Source organism: Phacochoerus africanus, chromosome 9 (genome assembly GCF_016906955.1).
Source record: "Phacochoerus africanus isolate WHEZ1 chromosome 9, ROS_Pafr_v1, whole genome shotgun sequence".
NCBI lineage: Eukaryota > Metazoa > Chordata > Mammalia > Artiodactyla > Suidae > Phacochoerus > Phacochoerus africanus.
The window spans coordinates 63,466,727-63,493,885 of NC_062552.1; the positions used below are offsets into that span (position 1 = coordinate 63,466,727).

A 27,159-nucleotide genomic window follows, 5' to 3' on the forward strand; every position below is an offset into this window, starting at 1 on the left:
AATATTTGGTTTTGGCTTGTGGTTGCCCTGTTTTTTAAGTATGCTAACCCCTTCCCATAATTGTGTGTTTTAGCCTGATGGTCCTGTAAGTTCAAACACTTCATTACTATATTAAAATTAAGAAGAGAAACATACAAACAAACAAAAAGGGTTATTTACTTCCTAACATCCCTTGCCCACATTTTATGGTTTTGATGACTCTTTTATTTTTTTCCTTTTTAATTTTATTTTGTTTGAGGCCTGTTCATGATTAAATCTGTGTGCTGGCTTATTTGAGTGACTGCTCTCTGATTGCAGTTTCCTCAGTCCTAGTTCCTCCTCTTCTTCTTTTTTTTTTCTTTTCTTTTCTTTTTTTTCCCTTTCCTTCCTTTCTTTTTGGTTTAGAGAAGCCCTTTCAATATTTCCTTTAACCTAGGTTTTGTGTTGCTGTATTCTTTAAGTTTTTGTTTGTTGGAAAAAATTTTTATTTCCCCTTCTATTTTAAATGATATTCTTGCTGGATAGAGTATTCTAGGTTGCATATTTTTTCCTTTTAGCACTTTAAATATCTCTTGCCATTCCCTCCTGGCCTGTAGTGTTTCTGTAGAGAAATCAGCTGATATTCTTATGGGGGTTCCTTTGTAGGTAACATTCTGTTTTTCTCTTTCTGCCTTTAGGGTCCTCTCTTTATCACTAACTCTTGCCATTTTTATTATGATGTGTCTTGCTGTGGGTCTATTTGGGTTCAGTTTGTTTGGGGCCCTCTGTGCTTCTTGTATCTTGAACCCAGTATCCTTTAGATTTGGGAAGTTTCCAGCGATAGTTTCTTCAAATATATTTTCCATCCCCTTATCTTTTTCTACTCCTTCTGGAATTCCTATTATGCGTAGATTGGCCCACTTTATATTATCCCATAGGTCTCTTATATTGCTTTCCAGTTTTTTGATTCGGTTTTCTGTCTGTTGACCGGATTGAGTGATTTCCATTATTCTATCTTCCGTATCACTGATTCGTTCTTCTGCATTATTCATTCTGGTTTTTACTGCCCTTAGTTCAGTTTGCATCTCTGCAAATGAATGTTCTAGTTTTTCTTGGCTCCTCCTTATATTTTCTAGTTCCTTTCTGAGGGTATCTGCATTACTGTTCATATCTTCTCTTAATTCCTTCAGTATTTTCACTATTTCTCTTTTGAACTCCAGGTCTGTCAGACTGCAGAGATCTGTTTCATTGTTGACTGTTTTAGGTGAGTTCTCCTGTTGGTTTGACTGGGGGTGGTTTCTCTGCTTCTTCATCTTGCTTGTTGTTTCCTTTCTCCTGAGGGAGTTGTACTCTCCGTTATCAGGCAGTGTTTGCCTTGTCACTGCTGTGGAATATTTCCTGAGCGCTGGCGTTGTTGGTCAATCTTTTTTGAGGCAGTGTGGCTTTTCTGGAGTGTTGATGGGGCTAACAGTGTTTCTTTGAAGCAAAGGAGGGCTTCCAGAGGGCAGACAGGCCTGGGAGGTCCACACCACGATGATAGCAGATTTCACTTGGTCATGCAGAGCTTGCTCTGGTGTTTTTAGGCTGTGGGGTTCTTGCAGGGGGTTGGCAGTGTTGGGCAGCTGTTCCTCAGGAGTGCAGCACCCCCTGGGGGCTGGAGCAGCTATCTGGGTCACTGAGAACCTAAGAGGCTCTTCCCTAGGGCAGCCCAACTCAGAAGGACGGCCTGAGCATGTAGGCGGATCTTTTCACAGTCTGGCCGAGCTTGTTGCAGCTTTTCTGGGCTGCAGGGGCTCTTCCAGGGGGCTGGTGGTGCTGAGCAGCTATTCCACGGGAGTGGGGCACCCCCTGGGGGCTTGGGCGGGTAGCAGGACCACTGGAAACCCAAGAGGCTCCTCCCCAGGGCAGCCCGACTCAGAGAAACCATCTGGGAATTAGGCAGATCTATTCACGGCCTGGCTAGGCTTGTTCTAGCTTTTCTGGGCTGCAGGCCTTTTCTCGGGGACTGGTGGTGTTTGGTGCTACTCTGCGGAAGTGTAGCCCCTCCAAAGGGCAAGCAGGCCTGTGCAGGGACAGCCCCTGCGGTGGTAGGCTTCAGGCAATTGTTGAAGCCAGCCCTCCTGGATGGCAGGCAGCCCCAAGTTCAGCGAGAGCGTAGGGGGTGGTGGGGGTGGGGGGAGGGGATGCACTGGGAAGCACAGCTTTCAGCTAGCTAGCGGGCCTGTAAGCTTTCTGTGGCGTGGGGGGTATTCTATGGGGACCCACCCCTTCTTCTCTCCCCTCCCCAGCACGGGCGCAGACCAGGCTCTTTTCCCAGGTTCCCTCTGATGCGGCTTTCCACTTCCCCGCCTCTAGAGTATTGCTCCCTTCCTCTGCGACAGCTTTGTTTTCTAGTCTCCCAGGCAGTCTCTGCCCGGTCAAATGGTTTCTAGACCTCCCAAGCAGCTTCTGCTCCGCCCTGCCCCCCCAGCCCGGGGACTAACCTCTGGAGCCTAGGTCTCGGTGCCCAGCCCCCACCCAGGCGTCCCCCGTCCCTTTCCCAGGGACTAACCTCCAGAGCCGAGGACTCGGTGCCCAGCCCCCACCCAGGTGTCTCAATTTTTGGTGACTGTGCCCATAGTTCAGATGGTCCGTTCGGTTCTTGATTGGCTTTTCCGTACTCCAACTTACTGCTACACTCTTCTCTGCATCTGGAGATTCCTCCGGTTCGTTTGATCTTTCCCCCGTGTAGGTAACTTTCCAGGGTGCGGGATCCCGTTATTGGAGTTTAGGTTCTTCTGCCAGCGATTGGTTGCTGTTCTGTGCGAGTCATTTATTCTGTAGATGTGCTTTTTTTTGTTGTGTTTATGGGAGAGGGCGAGCGTGTCCCCCTACTCCTCCGCCATCTTGTCCTCTCTCTGCTTTTTAAATTTTAAATCTATTTAAGTTAGAAAATTGGCAAGCTGTAATAACTATTTACTCTAGGAACCTCCTGGAAAAAAACTACAAATATTATTTTCTCTACAAATTATTTTTAAAAAGCAACAGAGAACTTTTTACTTGATTCTATTCATTGATGATGTTAATTTGTCCCAATGATACTACAATCTATATGGATTTTTACCTTTATGGCAGCATTTATATCCTGAATGGCAGCAAAATAATCACCCATCTGAAGACAGACCACAGCTCTTCCTTCATATGCTAAGTAGTTCTTTGGATCAACTTCTATGGCAATGGTAAAGTGGTTCCAAGCTTTCTGGAATTTTCCTTGGGCCTAAAATAATTTTCCATTTACACAAAGTAGGAAATTGCCTATAACATGACAAATGTTTATGATTCTAACTTAATTATATAAAGCCTTGTAGCAAAGGTATATTTATATTGTGCTAATCTAAAACATTTTAAACAAGGAAGTAAAGACTATGCTGTGAGTGCATTCAACTGACTGATTGCCTCTGAGTATTTATGCTGAAATCTTAATTAAATGAAATAAATCTAATTGTCAGAGTCATCTTTTATACTAGTCTTGGAAAACATAAAATCATGACCACCCTGGGAAATGCCAATTCTTCTGACGACCACCACAAAATTTATATTGAGCTCTGCAGGAATTATTTATTTGCTTGGCTTTGAATCTCCAGTTATACATTCTATACATAATAAAATAAACATGTATTAAGTAAATAAGTAATGGTATAAAACCTACTTGATAAATTGTACCAGCATCTGCAATTTTAGAATCATTATACAATTCCATGGAAAATGCATGCAAATCTACCAAGCAGGTGTTAAACCAATCTTAGCTCCAACTGGGAAAAAAAAGAAAAAAGGTCAAGAGAGGGGCCCTTTTAACAGAATGATGTCAGAGTATTTCCTACAGAAGATCAGTTGGCAACCAAATTCCAAATTCACCACAAGAAGGCAGTGAGTTGATAAAGTCAGCATGGTCCCAGGTCCATCCTTTATTCCTGTGGGCTCATAAACCCAACTTGCAAGAATCTCGGAAGCTGACTCTCACATAAAGCAAGCTGAGCCCAGTGACTCTTGTATAAAACTAATAAGAAATATAACAAGTTAACTAGATACTGTTCTTTAATTAGAACTAGGTTAACTAGACCTTAGTTCTCCCTCAGGGTAAATTATGTGGGAATCAACATCCCACGTTCACTGGATAAACAAGGATCTAACCCTGTCTGTTCGTGACAACATTTGTTTTATTCACTTCCATATCTCTAGTGCTAGGCACATAGTAGGGAAATCTGTTTTGTACGTGTCCAACATGTGGTCACTCTTCCCCCTTAACAGGATGTGATGAGCCTGACTCTCCTTTTTCAGTTCTTCCTTTCCTAATTCAATCCATCCTCATACTGAGGTGTTTTTCAGTCCTCCCCTACATTGATCTACACTCAATAAGACCTTCACAAAACATAAATCTGATGTCACTGCTCTGGTGCACAAGATTCACATTTTTAAATGACTTTACCTCCAGTCATCATTCAATTCTCTAGCCTCATCCCACATCACTCTCCCCTTGTCCATAACAGTCCATCTACTTGAACCTTCTGTCTCCTTCTCCAAAGACTTTTTTTTGTTATAATGATTTTTATTTTTTCCATTATAGCTGGCTTACAGTGTTCTGTCAATTTTCTACTGTACAGCAAGGTGACCCAGTCACACATACATGTATACATTCTTTTTACTCACATTATCATGCTCCATCATAAGTGACTAGATATAAAGCATGGACATGGAGAACAGACTTGAGGTTGTCAAAAGACTTTTTAGTGGCCTCTTCCCTCTCTCTCTGGAGCACCGTGTTCTTTTTGTTTGTTTGTTTGTTTTGAGCACCGTGTTCTAAGCCCTAACTTCTATCCCTATTACTAGTCTTTCACACCTCAATTTAAATTTAAATGTTAATTTCTCAAAAGCCTTCCCTCACCCCTCAAACAAAGCTAGGTCCCCCTGTTATAAGTTGTCCTAAACCCCATCCTTTTCCTTTGTCACACTTATCTTGAGTTTATTTAAGTAATTGTTCACATGACTGCTTGTTGTTTCTCTCTCCAGCAGGGAGTAATTTCTACAAGATATACCAAGTATATTTTGGTCACTACTTTATCCCTAGGCCTAGATCAGTTCCTGTCCTATACTAGGTGCTCAGTAAATGCCTGTTAAAGGCAATGAAGGATGATGTTAACATGTTCCATTTGACTGCAGTCAGCTCTAAATGTTTTGGGAGTCATCCTACCTCATAACTGAACTTTCAAATTTCTACTGTGATCAAATAATGGCTAACTCTCAGAATGCAATCTTATTTCCCTTATTAATCAGTTTGTGGGCATACCTCACTGTCACCTCTAATACTATCAGTCTTAGATCAGCTAGATTTACTTATTTTTAAATGAAAAAATTCAGTTTTAACGACAGATTATTAACAGGAACTTCTGAAAATTACCATAATTTATTTATGTATTTTTTTGGCTGCACCTGTGGTACATAGAAGTTCCCAGGCCAGAGATTGAACACATGCTGCAGCAGTGACACAGGACTCTTGCAGTGACAACACTGGATCCTTAATCTGCTATACCACAAGGAAACTCCAAATTACCTTAATTTAAACATATTTTTGCCCACTGTTTAAATTTTTTAATATTAAAAGGGATAAAGAAATATTCTTCTTCTCCTTTTCATGGAAAATATAACCTATCTAGCATTTTAATCCAAGAATATCACTATATCTTTTGTTAGTGCAAATCAGTGCAAACAGCTTGGTGAATGCATGGGTCAGGTCAGAGGGTCCCAGAAATCACTCAGAGGCCTGCTTGACACACACAGTATCCCTCTTTCAACCTGCTGGAAGGACAAATGCCTGCTCTCTTGCCTTCCAGTATGTTCTAATTCACTTCCACTTGGAAGATATCTGAATTCAGAAGTCCTTAAACAGTGGCTGCCTAACCCACTGCATGCTGGAGTCCACTTTAAAACTTTCATACGTTGTTTATACCCTTGGCTTTTCACTAATTCAACAAGACAATACCTGTGGAGCTTCAGGTATAACTTAGTGAAACAAATTTGAGCCAGGTTCTTATTCTTAAAAGATGTCTATAAGAGCGGTAGATAAAAGGGGTGAGGTAGAAAGGGGTGCAAGTACTAAGAAAATTAAAATTCAGAAGCTTCTCATCACATTGGCACACCAGGTTCCCAGGTACACTCCCCCAGCAGGCTCCCTGTAACTCAGTAAACCCCTGCTCCCCACTGCTGCTCCAGATATTAATAAGGGAAAGGTAAAATGCTCATAGCCAAAGAAAGAACATATCAACCCCTCACCAGTAAAAGGCCAAATATACTCTTTTTCTTGTCCAAAAGGTGCTTTCATGGTTGTTGTATAACATTACCTGCAAATTATAGCTTAAACAAATTCTGGCTTTTGCATACATTGGATTAACATGCAATGCTTTCAGAAAGTCCTTCTGTGCTTGTTTGGTGGCCTCCTCGTGTCCATATTCCATGTAAGAATTTCCCCGTCCAATGTAAGCATCCGGAAAACATGGATCAGTTTTAAGAGCCCGTGTGAAAAAATTGACAGCTTCTTCAAACTCTTTATTTCTGAAAATAAATGAAAATATTGATGTTATCTGGTGAATGATCTAAGTTCTTTCTTATATATAACTTTTTCGAAAATAAATGCATTGACTCGTTTAAAAAAACCTTTAATTTTTATTATCTATCATAACAACAAAATGTGTAAATCCAGATGACTTAAGGAAGTCTGATGGAGTCTTTAAAGATATTGATAGAGAGACGGGATTAAGATGGCAGAATAGAAGGACTGGAGCTCAACTTCTCTCCTAAAAACAACAAAATTCACAACTAAAGACTGAGCACTCTTCACCCAAATGGACTGGAAACCTTAAAAAAGATATGCTACTCCAGAAGAAAAAGAAGAGGACACATCAAGAGGTAGGAGGGGTGATTTCATGATAAAAACAACCCCATACCTCTTGGGTGGGAAGCTTCACAGGAAACTAACTGGTTCACAGAGACTCACCTACAGGAATGAGAGTTCTGAGCCACACAGCAAACTCTCACGTGTGGGGATCTGGCACTGGGAGAAAGAGCCCTAGAGCATCTGGCATTGAAGGCCAGTGGGGCTTGTGTGCAGGAGCTCCACGGGACTGGGTAAACAGAGACCCCATTCTTAAAACGCACACACAGACTTTCACGTGCACTGGGTCCCAGGGCAAAGCAAAGTCTCCATGGGAATCTGGGTCAAATCTGACTGCAGTTCTTAGAGGACATCCTGGGAAAACAGGGGTGAATGTGGCTTGTTGTGAGGGAAGGACAATGAAAGCAAAGCTCTCAGGGAATATTCAGCAGCCATGCCTTCCTCTGGAGGTGGCCATTTTGGGAAAATCTGGCCCCACCCATCAGTCAGCTGCTGAGAAGCCCCAGGGAAAACAACAACCCAGGTGGGATCACAACCCCAACCCTCAGTAAACAGGCTACCTAAAGACCCCTCAGGCACATAGCTGCCTCTAATCCCATCCAGAGACTAAGCCCCACCCTCCAGAGGGGTTAGAATCGGCTCCTCCTACCAGGGGGCAGGCATCAGCCCCTCCCATCAGGAAGCCTACAGCAAGCCCCCAATACCAACTTCAGCCACAGGGGGGCAGACATCAGAAGTAAGAGAGGCTGCAACCCTATTCTCTGTAAAAAGTTCACCACACCAAAAACCTATCAAAATGAAAAGACAGAGAACTATAACTCAAATGAGGGAGAAAGGAAAAACCCCAGAAAAACAGCTAAGCCATGAGGAGATTCTCAGCCTCCAGGAAAAAGACTTTAGACTGTTGATGCTGAAGATGATGCAAGACATTAGAAATAAACTGGCAACAAAGATAGAATAACTTACAGGAAACACTCACCAAAGAGATACAAGATATAAAACTTAAACAAGAAGAGATGCAAAATACAATCACGGAAATAAAAAATTCACTAGAAGCAGCCAACAGCAGAATACAGGAGGCAGAAGAATGAATAAGCGAGGTGGAGGACAGATTAGTAGAAATTACGGATGCAGAACAGAAAAGAGAAAAAAGACTGAAAAGAAATGAAAAGAGTCTCAGAGAACTCTGGGACAACGTGAAATGCACCAACATCCATGTTATAGGGGTGCCAGAAGGAGAAGAGAGAGAGAAGGAGACACAAAAAATATTCCAAGAGATAATAGCCGAAAACTTCCCTAACATGGGGAAGGAATCACACACTCAAATCCTGGAAGCACAACGAGTACCATATAAAATAAACCCAAGGAGGAACACCCCGAGACACATATTAATCAAACTGACCAAAATTAAGGACAAAGAGAAAATCCTGAAAGCAGCTAGGGAAAAGAAACAAACAACATAGGAGGGAACCCCAATAAGGTTATCAGCAGATTTTTCTGATGAAACTCTGCAAGCCAGAAGGGAATGGCATGATACACTTCACGTGATGAAAGGGAAAAAACTTCAACCAAGATTACTCTACCCAGCAAAGCTCTCATTCAGATTTGAAGGAGAAATCAAAACCTTCACAGATAAGCAAAAGCTGAGAGAATTCAGCAACACCAAACCAGCCTACAACAAATACTAAAGGAACTTCTAAAGGCAGAAAAGACGAAAGAAGAAGGAAAGAAAAAAGAGCAGCAAAAACAAATCCAAAGCAATTAATAAAATGGCAATAAGAACATACATATCAATAATTACCTTAAATGTTAATGGACTAAACGCCCCAACGAAAAGACACAGACTGGCTGAATGGATACGAAAACAAGACCCATATATATGCTGTCTTCAAGAGACCCACTTCACTTCTAGGGACACATACAAATGGAAAGTGAGAGGATGGAAGAAAATATTTCATGCAAACGGGGATCAAAAGAAAGCTGGAGTAGCAGTACTGATATCAGACAAAATAGACTTTAAAATGAAGAATGTTTTAAGGGACAAGGAAGGACATTACATAATGATCAAAGGATCCATCCAAGAAGAAGACATAACAATTTTAAATATCTATGCACCCAACACAGGTTCACCACAATATTTAAGGCAACTGCAAACAACCTTAAAAGGACAAATCAACAATAACACAAAAATAGTGGGGGACTTTAACACCCCACTTACAGCAATGGACAGATCAACCAGACAGAAAATCAATAAGGAAACACAGGCCCTGAATGATGCATTAAACCACATGGACTTAATAGATATTTATAGGACATTTCATCCAAAAGCAACAGAATACACATTCTTCTCAAATGCACATGGAACATTCTCTAAGATTGATCATATCCTGGGCTACAAATCCAACCTCAGTAACTTTAAGAAAACTGAAATCATATCAAGCATCTTTTCCAACCACAACGCTATATGACTGGAAATCAACAACAAGGAAAAAACTGCAAAAAAACACAAACACATGGAGACTAAACAACATGCTATTAAACAACAAGTGGATCACTGAGGAAATCCGACCACAATGCTATACAACTGGAAATCAACAACAAGAAAAAAACTGCAAAAAACACAAACACGTGGAGACTAAACAACATACTACTAAACAACCAATGGATCACTGAAGAAATCAAAGAGGAAATTAAAAAATACCTAGCAGCAAATGACAACGAAGATACAACACTCCAAAACCTATGGGATGCAGCAAGAGCCATTCTAAGAGGAAAGTTTATAGCACTACAAGCCCACCTCAGGAAACAAGAAAAAGCTCAAATAAACAAGCTAACTTTACATCTAAAGCAGCTAGAGAGAGAAGAACAGACAAGACCTAAAGTTAGTAGAAGGAAAGAAATCATAAAGATCAGAGCAGAAATCAATGAAATAGAAACAAAGAAAACCATACAAAAGACCAATGAAATGAAAAGCTGGTTCTTTGAAAAAATCAACAAAATTGATAAACCACTAGCCAGACCTATCAAGCAAAAAAGAGAGAGGACTCAAATCAATAAAATTAGAAATGAAAAAGGAGAAATAACAATGGACATCACAGAAATACAAAGGATCATAAGAGACTACTATATGCAACTATATGCCAATAAAATGGAAAACCTAGAAGAAATGGACAAATTCTTAGAAAAGTACAATCTTCCAAGACTAAACCAAGATGAAATAGAAAAGATGAATGAACCAATCACAAGAACTGAAATTGAAACCGTGATTAAAAAACTTCCAACAAACAAAAGTCCAGGACCAGATGGCTTCACAGGCGAATTCTATCAAACATTTAAAGAGCTAACACCTCTCCTTCTGAAACTATTTCAAAAAATTGCAGAGGAAGGGATACTCCCAAACTCATTCTATGAGGCCACCATCACCCTGGTACCAAAACCAGACAAAGACTCCACAAAAAAAGAAAACTACAGGCCAATTTCGCCGATGAACATCGATGCAAAAATCCTCAAAAAAATCCTAGCAATCCACATCCAACAATACATTAAAAGGATTATACATCAGGATCAAGTGGGATTTATCCCAGGGAGGCAATGGTTTTTCAATATCTGCAAATCCATCAGTGTGATACACCACATTAACAAACTGAGGAATAAAAACCATATGATCTTCTCAACAGACGCAGAAAAAGCCTTTGACAAAATCCAACACCCATTTCTGATAAAAACTCTTCAGAAAGTGGGCAATAATGGGAACATACTTCAACATGATAAAGGCCATATACGACAAACCCACAGTGAACATCATTCTCAATGGTGAAAGGCTGAAAGAACTCCCGCTGAGATCAGGAACAAGACAAGGATGTCCGCTCTCACCATTACTCTTCAACATAGTTCTGGAAGTCCTAGCCACAGCAATCAGAGAAGTAAAAGAAATAAAAGGAATCCAAATTGGAAAGGAAGAAGTAAAACTATCCTTATTTGCAGGTGACATGATACTATTACCTAGAGAATCCAAAAGACTCTACCAGAAAACTGTTAGAGCTCATCCATGAATTTGGCAAAGTCGCACCATACAAAATCAATACACAGAAATCGACAGCATTTCTATACACTAACAATGAAAGAGCAGAGAAAGAAATTAGGGATGCAATCCCATTTACCATCGCATCCAAAAGAATAAAATACCTAGGAGTAAACCTACCTAAAGAGACAAAAGACCTCTACTCTGAAAACTATAAGACACTGATGAAAGAAATCAAAGATGACACAAAGAGATGGAAAGATATACCATGCCCGTGGATTGGAAGAGTTAATATTATCAAAATGACTGTACTACCTAAGGCAATCTACAGATTCAATGCAATCCCTATCAAACCACCAAGGACATTTTCACAGAACTCGCACAAAATATTTTAAAGTTTGTTTGGAAGCACAAAAGACCCAGAATAGCCAAAGACATCCTGAAAAAGAAAAACGGAGCTGGAGGAATCAGCCTCCCGGACTTCAGACTATACTACAAAGCAACAATCATCAAAACCGCATGGTACTGGCACAAAGACAGAAATATAGATCAGTGGAACAGCATAGAAAGCCCAGAATTAAACCCACACACCTACAGCCAACTCATCTATGACAAAGGAGGCAAGGATATATACAATGGAGAAAGGACAGCTTGTTCAATAAGTGGTGCTGGGAAAACTGGACAGCCACATGTCAAAGAATGAAATGAGAACACTCCCTAACACCATACACAAAAATAAATTCAAAATGGATTAAAGACCTAGATATAAGACCAGACACCATAAAACTCTTAGAGGAAAACATAGGCCAAACACTCTCTGACATCAATGACAGCAACATCTTCTCAGATCCACCTCTCAGAGCATTGACAACAAAAACAAAAATAAACAAATGGGACCTACTCAAACTTCAAAGTTTCTGCATAGCAAAGGAAACCCTAAACAACACAAAAAGACAACCCACAGAATGGGAAAAAATCTTTACAAGTGAATCCACTGACAAGGGATTCATCTCCAAAATTTATAAACACCTTCTGCAGCTCCATACCCAAAAAACAAGCAACCCCATCCAAAAATGGGCAGAAGATCTAAACAGACAGTTCTCCAAGAAGACATACAGATGGCCAAGAAACACATGAAAGGATGTTCAACATCACTCATTTTTAGAGAGATGCAAATCAAAATCACTCTGAGGTACCACCTTACACCAGCCAGAATGGCCATCATCCAAAAGTCTACAAACAATAAGTGCTGGAGAGGGTGTGGAGAAAAAGGAACCCTAGTACACTGTTGGTGGGATTGTAAATTGGTGCAACCACTGTGGAAAGCAGTATGGAGATGCCTCAGAAAACTAAACATAGAACTACCATTTGATCCAGCATTCCCACTCCTGGGCATCTACCCAGAGAAAACCACAACTCGCAAAGACACATGTACTCCAATGTTCTTTGCAGCACTATTTACAATAGCCAAGACATGGAAACAACCTAAATGTCCATCGACAGAGGAGTGGATCCAGAAGATGTGGTACATATACACAATGGAATATTACTAAGCCATTAAAAAGAACAAAATACCAGCATTCTTAGCAACATGGATAGACCTAGAAACTATCATGCTAAGTGAAGTCAGCCATACAATGAGACACCAACATCAAATGCTTTCACTGACATGTGGAATCTGAAAAAAGGACAGACTGAACTTCTCTGCAGAACAGATGCTGACTCACAGACATTGAAAATCTTATGGTCTCTGGAGAAGACAGTTTGGGGGGTGGGGGATGTGTTTGGGCTATGCAATGGAAATCCTGTGAAATCAGATTGTTATGATCATTATACAACCACAGATGTGATCAATTCATTTGAGTAATAAAAAAATTTTTAAAAAGATATTGATAAAAGAGAGGGGTTAAAAGCCATTTTTAAAATTTATTTTATCTTCTTTAATTGTTATTTACCCAATAGAATTTTTTTTTACTGTACAGCAATGATGACTCCATTACACATACAGGTACCCATTCTATTTTTGTGCATTATCATGCTCCATCATAAGTGACTGGACATAGTTCCCAGTGCTACACTCATAGCAGGATCTCATTGCTAATCCATTCCAAAGGCAATAGTTTGTATCTATTAATTGCAAAATCCCCAACCATCCCACCTCCTCCCCCTCCCCTTTGGCAACCACAAGTCTGTTCTCTAAGCCCATGATTTTCTTTTCTGTAGAAATGTTCATTTGTGCTCTATATTAGATTCCAGGTATAAATTATATCATATGGTATTTGTCTTTCTATTTCTGACTTACTTCACTCAGGATGAGAGTCTCTAGTTCCATCCATGTTGCTGCAAATGGCATTATTTCATTCTTTTTTATGGCTGAGTAATATTCCATTGTGTATATATACCACATCTTCCAAATCCAATCATCTGTCGATGGACATTTAGGTTATTTCCATGTCTTGGCTATTGTGAATAGTGCTGCACTGAACATGCAGGTGCATGTGTCTTTTTTAAGGAAAGTTTTGTCCGGATATATGCCCAAGAGTGGGCTTGCTGGGTCATATGGTAGTTCTATGTACAGATTTCTAAGGTACCTCCATACTGCTCTCCATAGTGGTTGTACCAGTTTACATTCCCAAAAACAGTGCAGGAGGGTTCCCTTTTCTCCACACCCCCTCCAGCATTTGGTATTTGTTGACTTATTAATGATGTCTATTCTGACTTGTGTGAGGTGGTGCCTCATGGTAGTTTTGATTTGCATTTCTCTGATAATCAGTGATGTTGAACATTTTTTCATGTGCTTGTTGGCCATCTGTATATCTTCTTTGGAGGAGATACATCTATTCAGGTCTTTTGCCCATTTTTCAATTGGGCTGTTGGCTTTTTTGCTGTTGAGTTGTATTAGTTGTTTGTATATTTTAGCAGTTAAGCCCTTGTCAGTTGCATCATTTGATACTCTTTTCTGGGAGTTCCCATCTTGGCTCATTGGTTAACAAATCCAACTAGGAATGATGAGGTTGCAGGTTCAATCCCTGCCCTTCCTCAGTGGGTTAAGGATCCCAGCGTTGCTGTGAGCTGTGGTGTAGGTTGCAGACTCGGCTCTGATCCTGAGTTGCTGTGGCTGTGGTGTAGGCCAGCGGCTACAGCTCCGATTAGACCCCTAGCCTGGGAACCTCCATATGCCACAGGAGCGGCCCAAGAAATGGCAAAAAGACCAAAAATAAAAGAAAGAAAAGAAACTATTTTCTCCCATTCTGTAAGTTGTCTTTTTGTTGTCTTTTTGGTTTCCTTTGCTGTGCAACAGCTTGTCAGTTTGATTAGATATCATTGGTTTATTTTTACTTTTATTTCTGTTGCTTTGGAAGACTGACCTGAGAAACTATTCATAAGGCTGTTGTCAGAGAATGCTTTGCCTATGTTCTTTTCCAGGAGTTTGATGATGTCTTGTCTTATATTTAAGTCTTTCAGCCATTTTGAGTTTATTTTTGTGCCTGGTGTGAAGGTATGTTCTAGTTTCACTGATTTGCATGCAGCTGTCCAGCTTTCCCAGTTATACTTGCTGAAAAGACTGTCTTTTTCCCATTTTATGTTCTTACCTCATAGAAGATTAGTTGACATAGGTGTCTGGGTTTATTTCTGGGTCTCTATTCTGTTTGATTGGTCTGTATGTCTGTTTTGATACCAGTACCACACTGTCTTGATGACTGTGGCTTTCTAATATTTTTTGAAGTCTGGGAGAGTTATGCCTCCTGCTTGGTTTTTGTTTCTCAGGATTGCTTTGGCGATTCTGGGTCTTTTGTGGTTCCATATAAATTTTTGGATTGTTTGTTCTAGTTCTGTGAAAAATGTCATGGGTAATTTGATAGGGATTGCACTGAATCTGTAGATTGCTTTGGGTAGTATGGCCATTTTTGCAATATTAATTTTTCTAACCCAGGATCATGAAATATCTTTCCATTTCTTTACATCTTCTTTAATTTCCTTGATTAACGCTTTATAGTTCTCAGTATATAAGTCCTTTACCTCTTTGGTCAGGTGTATTCCCAGGTATTTGATTTTTTGGGGTGCAATTTTAAAAGGTATTTTATTTTTCTATTCCTTTTCTAATATTTCAGTTAGTATACAGAAATGCGACTGATTTCTGAATGTTAATCTTAGATCCTGCTACTTTGCTGAATTTATTGATCAGTTTACATAGCTTTTGGGTTGAGTCCCTAGGGTTTTATATATATAGTATCATTTCATCAGCATACAGAGACAGTTTTACCTCTTCTATTCCTATTTAGATGCCTTTTATTTCTTTTGTCTGATTGCCGTGGCTAGGACTTCCAGTACCATGTTGAATAACAGTGTTGAGAGTGAACATCCTTGTCTTATTCCAGATCTTAGGTGGAAGGCTTTCAGCTTTTCTCCATTGAGTATTATATTTGCTGTGGGTTTGTCATATGATTATGTTAAGGTATATTCCCTCTATACCTCCTTTGGTAAGAGTTTTGATCATGAATGGATGTTGGACTTTGTCAAATGCTCTCTCTGCATCTATTGAGATGATCATGTGGTTTTTTACTTTTCTTTTGTTAATGTGGTGTATGACGTTGATTAATTTGCATATGTTGAACCATCCTCATGCACTTGGGATGAATCCCACCTGGTTGTGGTGTATGATCTTTTTTATATGTTGTTGGATTCGGATGGCTAAAATTTTGTTGAGAATTTTTGCATCTATATTCATCAAAGATATTGGCCTATAGTTTTCTTTTTTGGTGGTATTTTTGTCTGATTTTGGAATTAGGGTGATAGTGGCAACATAGAATGTCTTTGGGAGGGTTCCTTCTTCTTCAACCTTTTGAAAAAGTTTAAGGAGAATGAGTATAAGTTCCTCTTTGTATGTTTGGTAGAATTTATCTGTGAAGCCATCTGGTCCTGGAGTTTTATTTGTAGGGAGTATTTTTATGATATATTCAATTTCATTTCTAGTGATTGGTCTGTTCAGTTGGTCTATTTCTTCTTGATTCAGTTTTGGCAGGCTGTAATTCTCTAGAAAGTTGTGCATTTCTTCTAGGTTGTCAGATTGGTTGGCGTACAATTGTTCATGGTATTCTCTCATGGTTTTTTTGTATTTCTGCAGTATCCATTGTGACTTCTCCTTTTTCATTTCTTATTTTGTTTATTTGGGTTTTTTTCTCTCCTCTTCTTGGTGAGTCTAGCCAGAGGTTTGTCAGTTTTGTTTACCTTTTCAAAGAAACAGCTCTTGGTATTATTGATTTTCTCAATTGTTTTTTTAATCTCTATTTTATTGATTTCCTCTTTGATCTTTATGATTTTCTTCCTTCTATTGACTTTAGGTTTGGTTTGTTGTTCTTTTTCTAATTCATTTAGATGGTGGGTTAAGTTGTTGATTTGAGATTTTTCTTCTTTTTTGAGGAGAAAGGCCTGTATTGCTATGAATTTCCCTCTGAGCACTTCTTTTGTGGCATCCCATAGATTTTGAGCGGTTGTGTCTTCATTATCATTTGTCTTAAGGTATTTTTTAATTTCCTTCATTTCCTCATTGACCCACTGGTTTTTTAGTAGCATGTTGTTTAGTCTCCACATAGTCAGTTTTTTCTCATCTCTTTTCCTGTGGTTGATTTCTAATTTCATGCCATTGTGGTCAGAGAAGATACTTGAAATAATTTCTAAACTCTTAAATTTGTTGAGGTTAGCTTTGTGCCCCAGTATGTGATCGATTCTTGAGAATGTTTCATGTGCACTTGAGAAGAATGTATATTCTGATTTTTTTGGATGTAATGTCCTGAAAATGTCGATTAAGTTTAACTTTTCTATTGTGTCCTTTAGGATCTCTGTTGCCTTATTGATTTTCTGTCCAGAGGATCTGTCCATTGATGTGAGTGGGGTGTTAAAGCTTCCTACTATGATTGTATTACCATCAATTTCTCCATTTATGTCTGTTAATATTTGTTGTATGTATCTGGGTGCTCTTATATTGGGGCATATATATTGACGATTGTAATATCCTCCTCTTGAATGGATCCTTTTACCATTAAACAGTGTCCTTCTTTGTCTTTCTTTATGGCCTTTGTTTTAAAATCTATTTTGTCTGATATGAGTATTAAAACTCCTGCTTTCATGTCTTGTCCATTGGCATGAAATGTCTTTTCCCACCTCCTCACTTTCAATCTATATGTGTCCTTTGCTCTAAGGTGAGTTTCTTGTAGACAGCAGATTGAAGGTTTTTGTAAAAACCTTTTTTATAGCAGTACATGCTGAGATGATATTCTAGAGTTCTTTTTCAGAATTTTGAACATCTGAATGGCATTCTCTCTTTCTTTTCTTTTCTTTCTTTCTTTTTTTTTTTTTTTGTCTTTTTAGGGCCTTACCTGTGGCATATGGAGGTAAGATATCCCAGGCTAGATGTCAAATTGCAGCTATAGCTGCTGGCCTAAGCCACAGCCAGAGCAAGGTCAGATTTGAATCACGTCTGTGATCTCCACCATAGCTCATGGCAACACCAGATCCTTAACCCACTGAGTGAGGCCAGAGACTGAACCTTTGTCCTCATGGACACTAGTCAGATTCATTTCCACTGAGCCACGATGGGAACTCCCTGAATGGCTTTTTTTTTTTTTTTAATGCTTTTTAGGGCCGCACCCCATGGCATATGGAGATTCCCAGACCAGGGGTCAAATGGGAGCTACGGCTGCCAGCCTATGCCACAGCCACAGCAATGCCAGATCCAAGCTGTGTCTGTGATCCAGACCACAGATCATGGCAATGCTGGATCCTTAACCCACTGAGCGAGACCAGGGTTGGAACCCGCAACTTCATGGTTCCTATATTGGATTCGTTTCCACTGTGCCACAACGGGAACTCCCCTGAATGGCACTCTTGAATCTGTTTTAATAGCCATTAGTGGCTAATACAGGAAAACATATGCTATTATTGATAAAATACACTGTTAAAATCAGATTAAAATAAATTTGTTGTTATTATGTCCTTTACAATGAAAGGAACTAAATTTTCATCACATAGGAGTCCTTCTTTCCAATATTCTATAAAGACAGCCCATTACATTTTGGACACCAGGAGATGAGGGGAGGAAGAGAAGTAAAATGCATTTTATTTACTAACTTGTGAATATACGTGACTAAATGATAACTGTGTTACTTCCCTTAATTAGTCTCTTGTGGTGAAGTACGGGTTGTTAAAGGAATCAAACACTTGCTCATGGACCTATAAAGTCGCATTTCCATTTCACATGCATATATAATAATTATATATAATCTCAATTAATATGGAGAGTCTAGATTTTTTGTTTGTTTGTTTGCTTTTTAGGGCCACACCCACAGCACACAGAGGTTCCCAGGCTAGAGGTTGAATCAGAGTTACAGCTGCTGGCCAGAGCCACAGCCACAGCCACAGCAACGCCAGATCCAAGCCACATCAGTGACCCTCACCACAGCTCACAGCAATGCCAGATCCCTGATCCACTGAGTAAGACCAGGGATTGAACCCACATCCTGGTGGATACTAGTTGGATTTGCTTCTGCCACAGCACATGGGAGCTCCTAGAATTTTTTATAAATGCAATGATGCATGTAACATTGAGTAACTGCTTATTTACCAGATACTGTGCTAAGTGCTTTACATGTGCTATTTCACTTAATCCTTCCAACAACTCTGTAAGCTTGTTAAACTTTTCTATATTTTATAGGTTAAAAGAATATCATGGCTCAGAAAAGTTTGCACAAAGTAAATAAGACAGTAAATAGTACACTAAGCATGCACAGAGGAAATATCTGGGATTCAAACTCAGTTGAGCCAGACTCTGAAACCCATGCTTTCCCACACAGTCATCTCTACCCACATTCTTCACCTTTAACATACTCGTAGCTGGTGCACAAGAGCCAGTGAGCTGATATCTCAACAGCGTAGTTAGAAGAAAGACCTGGAGTTCAAACCTAAGCCTAAACATACAAATTAATACTAACTTTTCAAAATTGTTAGGAGGCTCAAATGACAGCATGTGAAAAATGCTTAGCACAGAGACTCTCACCCAGTAAAGATTATTATCTTCCATTCTTTTCATTACTTCTTAGCTTTCAAAATTTAACAAGGCACATTACTACTTTGCGAAGTTTTTCTTTATAGATTACATGGAACCCAGGGTAACTGGTCTAGAAACTACCATCTCCTAGATATTACCCAACAATATCTCTTAAAATTCTGTTTCCCAGACTTCGGCTCTTCCTTTGTGTCAGGTGTGCTATGCTCCACTTACCCTATCGATTACGGGGTATTTTTCTTTAAGTCGATTTTTTTTTACTTAACTGAATCTATTTTAAGAGCCAACTCAATTTCGATACCATAAATACAAAATCAATATCTCCTGCCATAAGCAGAAGGCAACCATAAAAATAAATAAATATTGGAGTTGGATAGCGTAGTCTGTAGAAAACTAAGCCTGAGAGCTGCACCATCTATTACAAAGTGCTGGAAAGATGTCAAAGACTAACTCTTAGCTGAGATGCTCTCCTTGATGTATTCAGAAAGTGTGAGAAAGAATTCACTTTGAAACTGAAAAGCAATTCAATTTCGTATAATGCGATTCAATATTTTTTAATGTTTGTGTACGTCATGAAAAATAATTGAGGTACTCATTATATTTGCTCCGTGTTTTGGCAAACACTACCCAAAAGTGGAGCATCAAGTGTTCTGCCAGAAGATCACACAAAAATCAACAGTGAAGCACTGGGAAAGCTTGGCTTCTGATGCTATTAATAGGTGAGGGTTAACATTCCCGTATAGGAGCCGATTGGTATCTTCTTAGTTCACTCTGCGGATTCTCACTAAGAAAACACAGGCTCCCTTCCCTTAAGTAGTTTACAATGAAACTGTGCTCCTCTTTCCTGCTAACTGGCACTACTTGAGAAGTTCACTGAATTTAAGGTCACAATGACAGTGACTGCTTTCTCACTGGATTATAGAATAATTCTCACACAGATAACAAATTCCTTATCAAGAATAATTACACTGTAGTAATTTTGCATAAAGTGCATTCAGTTGATAGGTTTTGTTATGGTCAGTATTTCTACCTATGGGTAGTGAATTATTTACTCACGATGCATACCTATGGTGACTATGTAAACTGAAATTTCCAGGACAACTCCAGTTTTCTCATATTTTTACCACAAATCACTGATGTGCTTCTAGTAGACTGACATCCAAATTGCATCATAACATTGCTCCCCTCTTACCCAGAGGGAGATTTAAAAGCTTTTATGAGTATATGTGCCAATACATGGTTTATGAAATGTAAACTTACCCTTTGTATAGACTAATTTAAAAAGAAAAAAAAATGAGGTAAGGAATTGAAGATATTTTTCTGTATCTATCTAGTTATCAGCACTAATGTTTAATGAATATGTAGTCTATTCTGATTAAGAAATTAATCATTAAACCTTAAACCTGGAAAGGGAACCCAAAAGTCACTTAGCAATCCCTTCAAAACTGATGATAACTAAAAATCAAGTCCAGAGGAGGTGACAGAGCTAAAACCAAAGATTCCCCAGCCCCTTACATGAACAGAAAAAAAAAAAAAAAGTAATGTGAGAAAAAAGAATGTATACATGTATGTGTAACTGGGTCACCATGCTGTGTAGTAGAAAAATACATATATAAAGAAATAAAAATAAAAATAATTGATAAAAACAAGTATAGCAACAGCAACTTCATTTTTTTCTGAAGGTGTGTGTATCACACAGAATCCTGAAGATTGGCACTCTTGTTAAATAAGTGCCAGGCAGTCAGACAACGGAAAAATGCCGCACAGTATGTCTGTTGTATAAAGACATGTTCAATGGCACATAAATTGTTAAACACCAGTTACCATGAATACAAAAGTATATTAAATTAGTTTTTCTATAATAACGTGATCACTGATGGAAGGGGCAGGACTCTCATTTCGGTGGGCATTAACTAAGGATCATGTGCTGAGCTGGCAGGCAAGGCCGCCGACACCAAGGCCCTCCGCGTCTTCCAAATTAATCACATACGTGACCAGATGTGCCCTACTGAGTTGTACAAATAAATCATAAATACCTCCCAAAACTAAAGAATGTGGCTTGCAGAGTCAAAGATTCAAAAATATTTTACGCAAATATAAGACTAGTAAAATAAATGTGCTAAAGTAAAAAGTAGAGAGAATATGTAACCCTCTGTGACTTTTTTTTTTTTAATCTAAAGGTGGCTTTTTCAAAGAGATTTAAAAATTAACTCTACCATAACACTCTTGGTGACCAAATTGGGCAACAAGTAGGATATTCAGCCTAAGGAATGTTGTCTCCTAGCAACCAGAAGAGTAAGAACCAGATATACAAAGGCACACTTCAAAAGTCTGCAACCCCATGGGTTCAAAGATCAATGCTCTAAAATTTAAAGATTTATTTCTTTTTAAAAATTTTCCAAATGGGAGCATTTTCACTTTCTCCACTATGAGACACCAATAGTGAATCTCATTATTCACGAACCATGCTGCTGTAGTAGTATGTTATAGCTCACCTTGAGAAGCAAAAACATTTTTCCTGAAATAAATATAACCAATCACTTAACATTCCTTATTATTAAATCCAGTAAAACTGTTAAATCTCAAAACACATGAACTTGGAACTGAGAGTTATCCAAACTTTCCTGTTGATTTAAATTCTACTTTTATTAAGGGACAATAGAGAGTCTAGGGGGCTGATGAAAGTTGGTTATTTGGAATTGCAAAGCAGTATCAGCTTAAGGAGGCTCCCCCATATATACTCAGTGATTACATTTCATGAAAGAGATTGAGAACTGACACAGAGAGAAATTTACTAATAGTTGCAGAACACAGGAATGAGAGAGAAAAATTTTGGAGTCTGTTTTTAGCTTGAAGAGAATTTGATGACCTCAGACATTTTTGGCCTGCACTCGCCCACCAAAACAAACACATCAGTCAGCGTTATTCCATCTCTTTTTAAGAATGACAATTACTTAAAGAGATGGATTGTACAAAGGTTGCTGGATTAAAACTGACAATGGTGTGACTATGTTTTGCTGTCTGTAGTGAATTAAAGGTCCGAGACCGGTTAAGGCCTTTTAGCCAAAAACACCTTCACAAGTTCCTGTTACTATACTACTATGTTCATACAATTTTTAAATCTAACTATTACAGGGAAATGTAGCTCTACTACCTACCTCCTAAAAGGGAGGAAAAAGGAATGTCAGTTTCATAAATAATTCACACTATTTTCTATTGTCTAAATTGTATATTTATACACGGAGTCTACTATCCTAATTTCCCCACCAATTAAGTGCTATTATTTCTCTCATGAAAAATAATGCTGTAAACTATTACTTAACCAAATACATTTCATTTCACCTTAAAATATTTATGTGCTGAATTTCTTTTTTTTTTGTCTTTTGTCTTTTTGTTGTTGTTGCTATTTCTTGGGCCGCTCCCGCGGCATATGGAGGTTCCCAGGCTAGGGGTTGAATCGGAGCTGTAGCCACTGGCCTACGCCAGAGCCACAGCAACGCGGGATCCGAGCCGCGTCTGCAACCTACACCACAGCTCACGGCAACGCCGGATCCTTAACCCACTGGGCAAGGGCAGGGACTGAACCCGCAACCTCATGGTTCCTAGTCGGATTCGTTAACCACTGCGCCACGACGGGAACTCCTCATGTGCTGAATTTCTATGCTTTTAAAAGATGTTCAGAAATTAATTTTTAGATATCAAACATATATATGTAGAAGTGTAAGCATTATAGTTAGCAAAATCAATTTACTATACTCTGATATTTTATCAGAGTAAATTTGAAACTATCTGCAGAATTTCACCTCATATAACTGTTCTTTTCTTCCCTCTTATAACATACTTATTTTTACAATAATACCAGAAACAAGTAATAATGTTTTAAGTAATGCATTTTTGTAGATTTTACTATATGTTGTAGATATTGACTGCTATTGTTTTAGCCTTTTATTTAGAAATATTTCCTAAATGCAAAATTTCTTTTAGAAATAAATTTTCCTAAATCAACCTCTCTTCCAGGAAACAGGCTTCTTAAAAGCTCCATTTTATGAACAAAATGAATTACTTGATTTTATTCCTGGATATGTCAAGCTATGTATGACTTTATTCTGTGTATTACCAAGGTCCTTTCCAGTAAATGGGCTTGAATCAGAGGGATACACGCTATGCCTTGATGCAGGTTTTTACTTGCTGACTTGGCTAAAGTCCTTCCTCAGAAGGTAGAAGCCTCCTAATGACACACTGAGATGTGGTCCCCACTTCTAGGCAGGGATTCTTTGTGTCTCTCCCCATTTCTGTTCTCTGTCCCTTCCATTAACATTCTCCTCTGTTTCGTCTCTTTTTCTATTATAAGTCTGATGGCCCCACTTGCCTTCATCTCAATATAAATTGCACTCCGTACCTGTGACAGCACATGGCAGTAGCTTGACAAAGGCTCACGTTTGTCTTGCTCATCAATGCAGCTTGTTTAAAATCCTGAAACAGTTTCACAAATTTTTGTTAATTTTACAGCATTACCTTTTGTGCTTTCTTAAACTTCCTTCTAATTTTGACTCTACCATGAATAAACCTTACACACGCATTCAGATATACACCCTCTTAAAACCTATTTTTTCCTTTTAGTATCACAGAGAGTGACAATGGATGGAGCAGAAGAAACCCACAACCAAAAGCTCACTCAGAATCTTGTGCTACGACCGCCACTTTTCCCGTGGTTTTGCCTGCTATGGGCAAGGTATCTAGTTTGCTCTTTTTTTTTTCCCCTACGAACACCACTAGATATTTACCTGCAGAGAAACTTATGACTGCAGGACAAACAGGAACCCAGGCCCAGGGGGAGGACCTAACTGAGCCTCTTGTGTGGATTAGCAGCTAAGGCAGTTCCTACCTTTGCAACCCACACTTCTGGGGACCCTAGAGGCCTCCTGAGAGGGAGCAATGGAAACTCTAACCTCAAGATTTGAAGTTAGGGAAGTCAGCCGGGGTGGACCTGAACTGGCACTGGGAAAGAGATTAAGAGAATTAAATGCTAAGTCTGCCAGAGATCCTGCCACTCTAGCCCCGAATACCATCCTTAATAAGGCACCAGAGACAGTGTCTGAAGCTCTTTAGCTTTTCAAAGCCCTACAAAAACAACTGAAACCAGAAGAAAAATAAGAACTCCACTAAATGGGAATAAATACAACATTTAAATAAATATCTACATATCAAAAGATGGTGTCAGCTGCAATGAGATATGTGTATTTGTGTGTGTGTGTATGTGTGTGTACATAAATGATGTGAGATATAGATTGATTTCAGTGTTTGCCATAATGTGGGAAGGAGCCTTCCAGAAGAGTTCAAAATCTATGAAGGAATGAAAATGGCTCTGCTTTTCCCCAGAGGACTGCTTCAGCAGGAACCTTGGGCAGTTTTGCCTGTGAGCTCATTTGGCCAAGCTAGACGGTTCCTACCATGGAGTGACTGGAGGCCATCCCTCCAGACTCCCTTCCCAACTCAGGAGGCTGAGATGTGGGTGCTCTACAGTCTTAAAGGGCAAGTGTCAGAGTTCTTGTTTCTCCTCAACCACAAGGACAGCCTCCTTCTCTCCAGTCCGTTACCAACCCCCTTCCTCCCCTTCCATGAACCTTCCCAGGCTGTACTAGAGAGAGGAGGCTGGCTGGTAGAATAAGTTTTCTGCCAACACTGGGGGTAGAAGAGGGAGCAGTAGGGTCAAACTGATCACTCTGGGATCCTACCAGAGAAGAAGACTGATCTGAAAATATGGACTCCCCACTTAGACTCCTGAAGCATATTTTGATAGTAAATGGAGTCATTTGAAAGAAAATGAGAAATTTATTTGTTTGATCAAATATGATCTCATCAAATATGCTACCAGATAACATCCCTAAGAGAATTTCTTTTTTCCTTTGGCTGAAATGAAAGCAAACTTCCAAGTGTAAATGAGATTTATTACAAACATTCCCGTTCATTTTGGGAGTTGTGAGGAGTGATCGCAAATTTAAAAGGCTGAGAATACCAAGTTTAGTTTTGTAGCCAGATAAAACTTACAAAATCAACTTGACTTTCTCTATATAATCATTCTGATGCTACACGGTAATTAGACATTATCAGCAACAGACATAAATGATGACTACTAGCATTACTTAGAATAAAGATAACTGCATTCTTTACAATTTTTCTCTTCTGCATTAGTTTTCTTTCTAATATGGATCATAAATAACAAACCACACAGAGTCACTTACATACAAAGCAAATGCTCTCCACTCACTCTCATTCTTTCTGCAGATGGGTTTAATGGTAAGACTCTCCACCTGCACTGTCTTCCTGTATGTCAGAGGATGGGTTCTTGACCTCACCCTTCCCATTTCTGGAAACTTGCTCCATCATATTCCTCTGTCTTCTGAAACTTTAATCCTTATCTCAGCACCCTGACTTAACATGCCTACCCTCAACCCTCCCTACCCACAAACTGCGAATGGCTTTTCTTTCTAGTTTCTGTCGCTACCAATCTCTTCAAAAGCATAGTCAACACTCACCATCTCCGTGTCCCCAAATTCCATTCACTTCTTATTATTCTTGTTGTTTAATAAGGCCAATTTTATTCTGTAACTTGTAAACTGCCCCTAAAAGCATTTTTAGATTCTCTTTTCCTCATAGTAACCCATGTACACAGGGTACAACATAGGGTCTAATAACACAAGAAAACTCACAGTGCTTACAGGCAGGCCCTGTTCCATCCACTCCCCAAAGTCAAACATTTTTACATCTTGCTGTTGTTTCTTCTGCAATTTATGTTCAAATTTCTTTTTTTTTCTTTTTTCTTTTTCTTTTTTTTTTTTTTTTGGTCTTTTTGCTATTTCTTGGGCCGCTCCCGTGGCATATGGAGGTTCCCAGGCTAGGGGTTGAATCAGAGCTGTAGCCGCTGGCCTATGCCAGAGCTATAGCAACGCGGGATCCGAGCCGCGTCTGCAACCTACACCACAGCTCACGGCAATGCCCGATCGTTAACCCACTGAGCAAGGGCAGGGACCGAACCCGCAACCTCATGGTTCCTAGTCGGATTCGTTAACCACTGCGCCACGACGGGAACTCCTATATTCAAATTTCTAAATGACATGAGTATTGTATCATGTTTAATTTCCAACAGAGGATAGAACTTACCTTTCACCATCACTCTGCTCCCCTCTCCTTCTCCCACCATCCCCATAGCTCTATGAAAAGGTGTCTGTTTTACTCTGTATTTCACGTTCCTCAAGTGTAGGATCTTTGGCTACCACCTCATATTTAAGTTGGAGGTATTAAAATCCGGAATGGTAATTGGGGGTATCTGAGCATCCCTTCACTATCTTCAGCCATGCGGAATTGTATCTCTTTTATTCCATCACTGTCTTCTTGGTTTTCAAGAGGACAAAGAGGTAAACAAATGTTCTCAATCCAACAAGCTTCACCATTAACTTCCCAAACAATGCCAGCGTAAATACTGCACTCTACTTCTGGATCAAGGTGTTAAGATCACAGAACTATCATTAACTAACAGGTTTTCAGCTCTCACCCTACTTGACCTCTTTATTAATCAGTCATTCCTATTAAAAACACCTCCCTGGGTAGGTTTTAAGACTCTGCTCTCTCTTGGTCCTTCACATAGCTCTTTTATTATTCACTCTTATTATAATAATATGTTGTTATATATTCTTCATTGGTTTTCCAGAGCTGGCTTTTTTTTTTTTTTTTAATTTCTCTAATGTTTTAAATTCACATAGACAGGGAGTTCTTGTCGTGGCTCAGTGGTTAACGAATCCAACTAGGAACCATGAGGTTGTGGGTTCAATCCCTGGCCTTGCTCAGTGGGTTAAGGATCCAGCGTTGCCAAGGCCTGTGGTGTAGGTTGCAGATGAAGCTCAGATCCCACGTGGCTGTGGCTCTAGCATAGGCTGGCAGCAACAGCTCTGATTAGACCCCTAGCCTGGGAACCTCCATATGCCGCGGGAGTAGCCCAAGAAATCGCAAAAAGACAAAAAAAAAATTCAAAAAGACAAAAAAAAATTTTTTTCCTTTTAATTACAGGCATATCTTGTTTTATTGTGCTTCGCAGATACTGCACTTTTTACAAACTGAAGGTTTGTGGCAATCCTGCCTCAAGCAAGTCTATTGGCACCATTTTCCCAACGGTATTTGCTCACTTCGTATCTCTAT

The 27,159-nt window shown here is 39.3% G+C and overlaps 1 protein-coding gene across 1 annotated transcript in view; it reads right to left on the minus strand.

The window, feature by feature from the left end:
- Window positions 1-27,159, minus strand: part of LOC125136065 (tetratricopeptide repeat protein 6-like) — a 59,406-nt gene that overhangs the window by 14,886 nt on the left and 17,361 nt on the right. Inside the window, exons 7-9 of the mRNA XM_047796683.1 lie at window positions 23,366-23,439; window positions 6,333-6,543; window positions 3,062-3,214 (exon numbers count right to left, since the gene is read on the minus strand). Coding sequence (XP_047652639.1) covers window positions 3,062-3,214; window positions 6,333-6,543; window positions 23,366-23,439 — 438 coding nt within the window. The remainder of the gene's footprint in view (window positions 1-3,061; window positions 3,215-6,332; window positions 6,544-23,365; window positions 23,440-27,159) is intronic.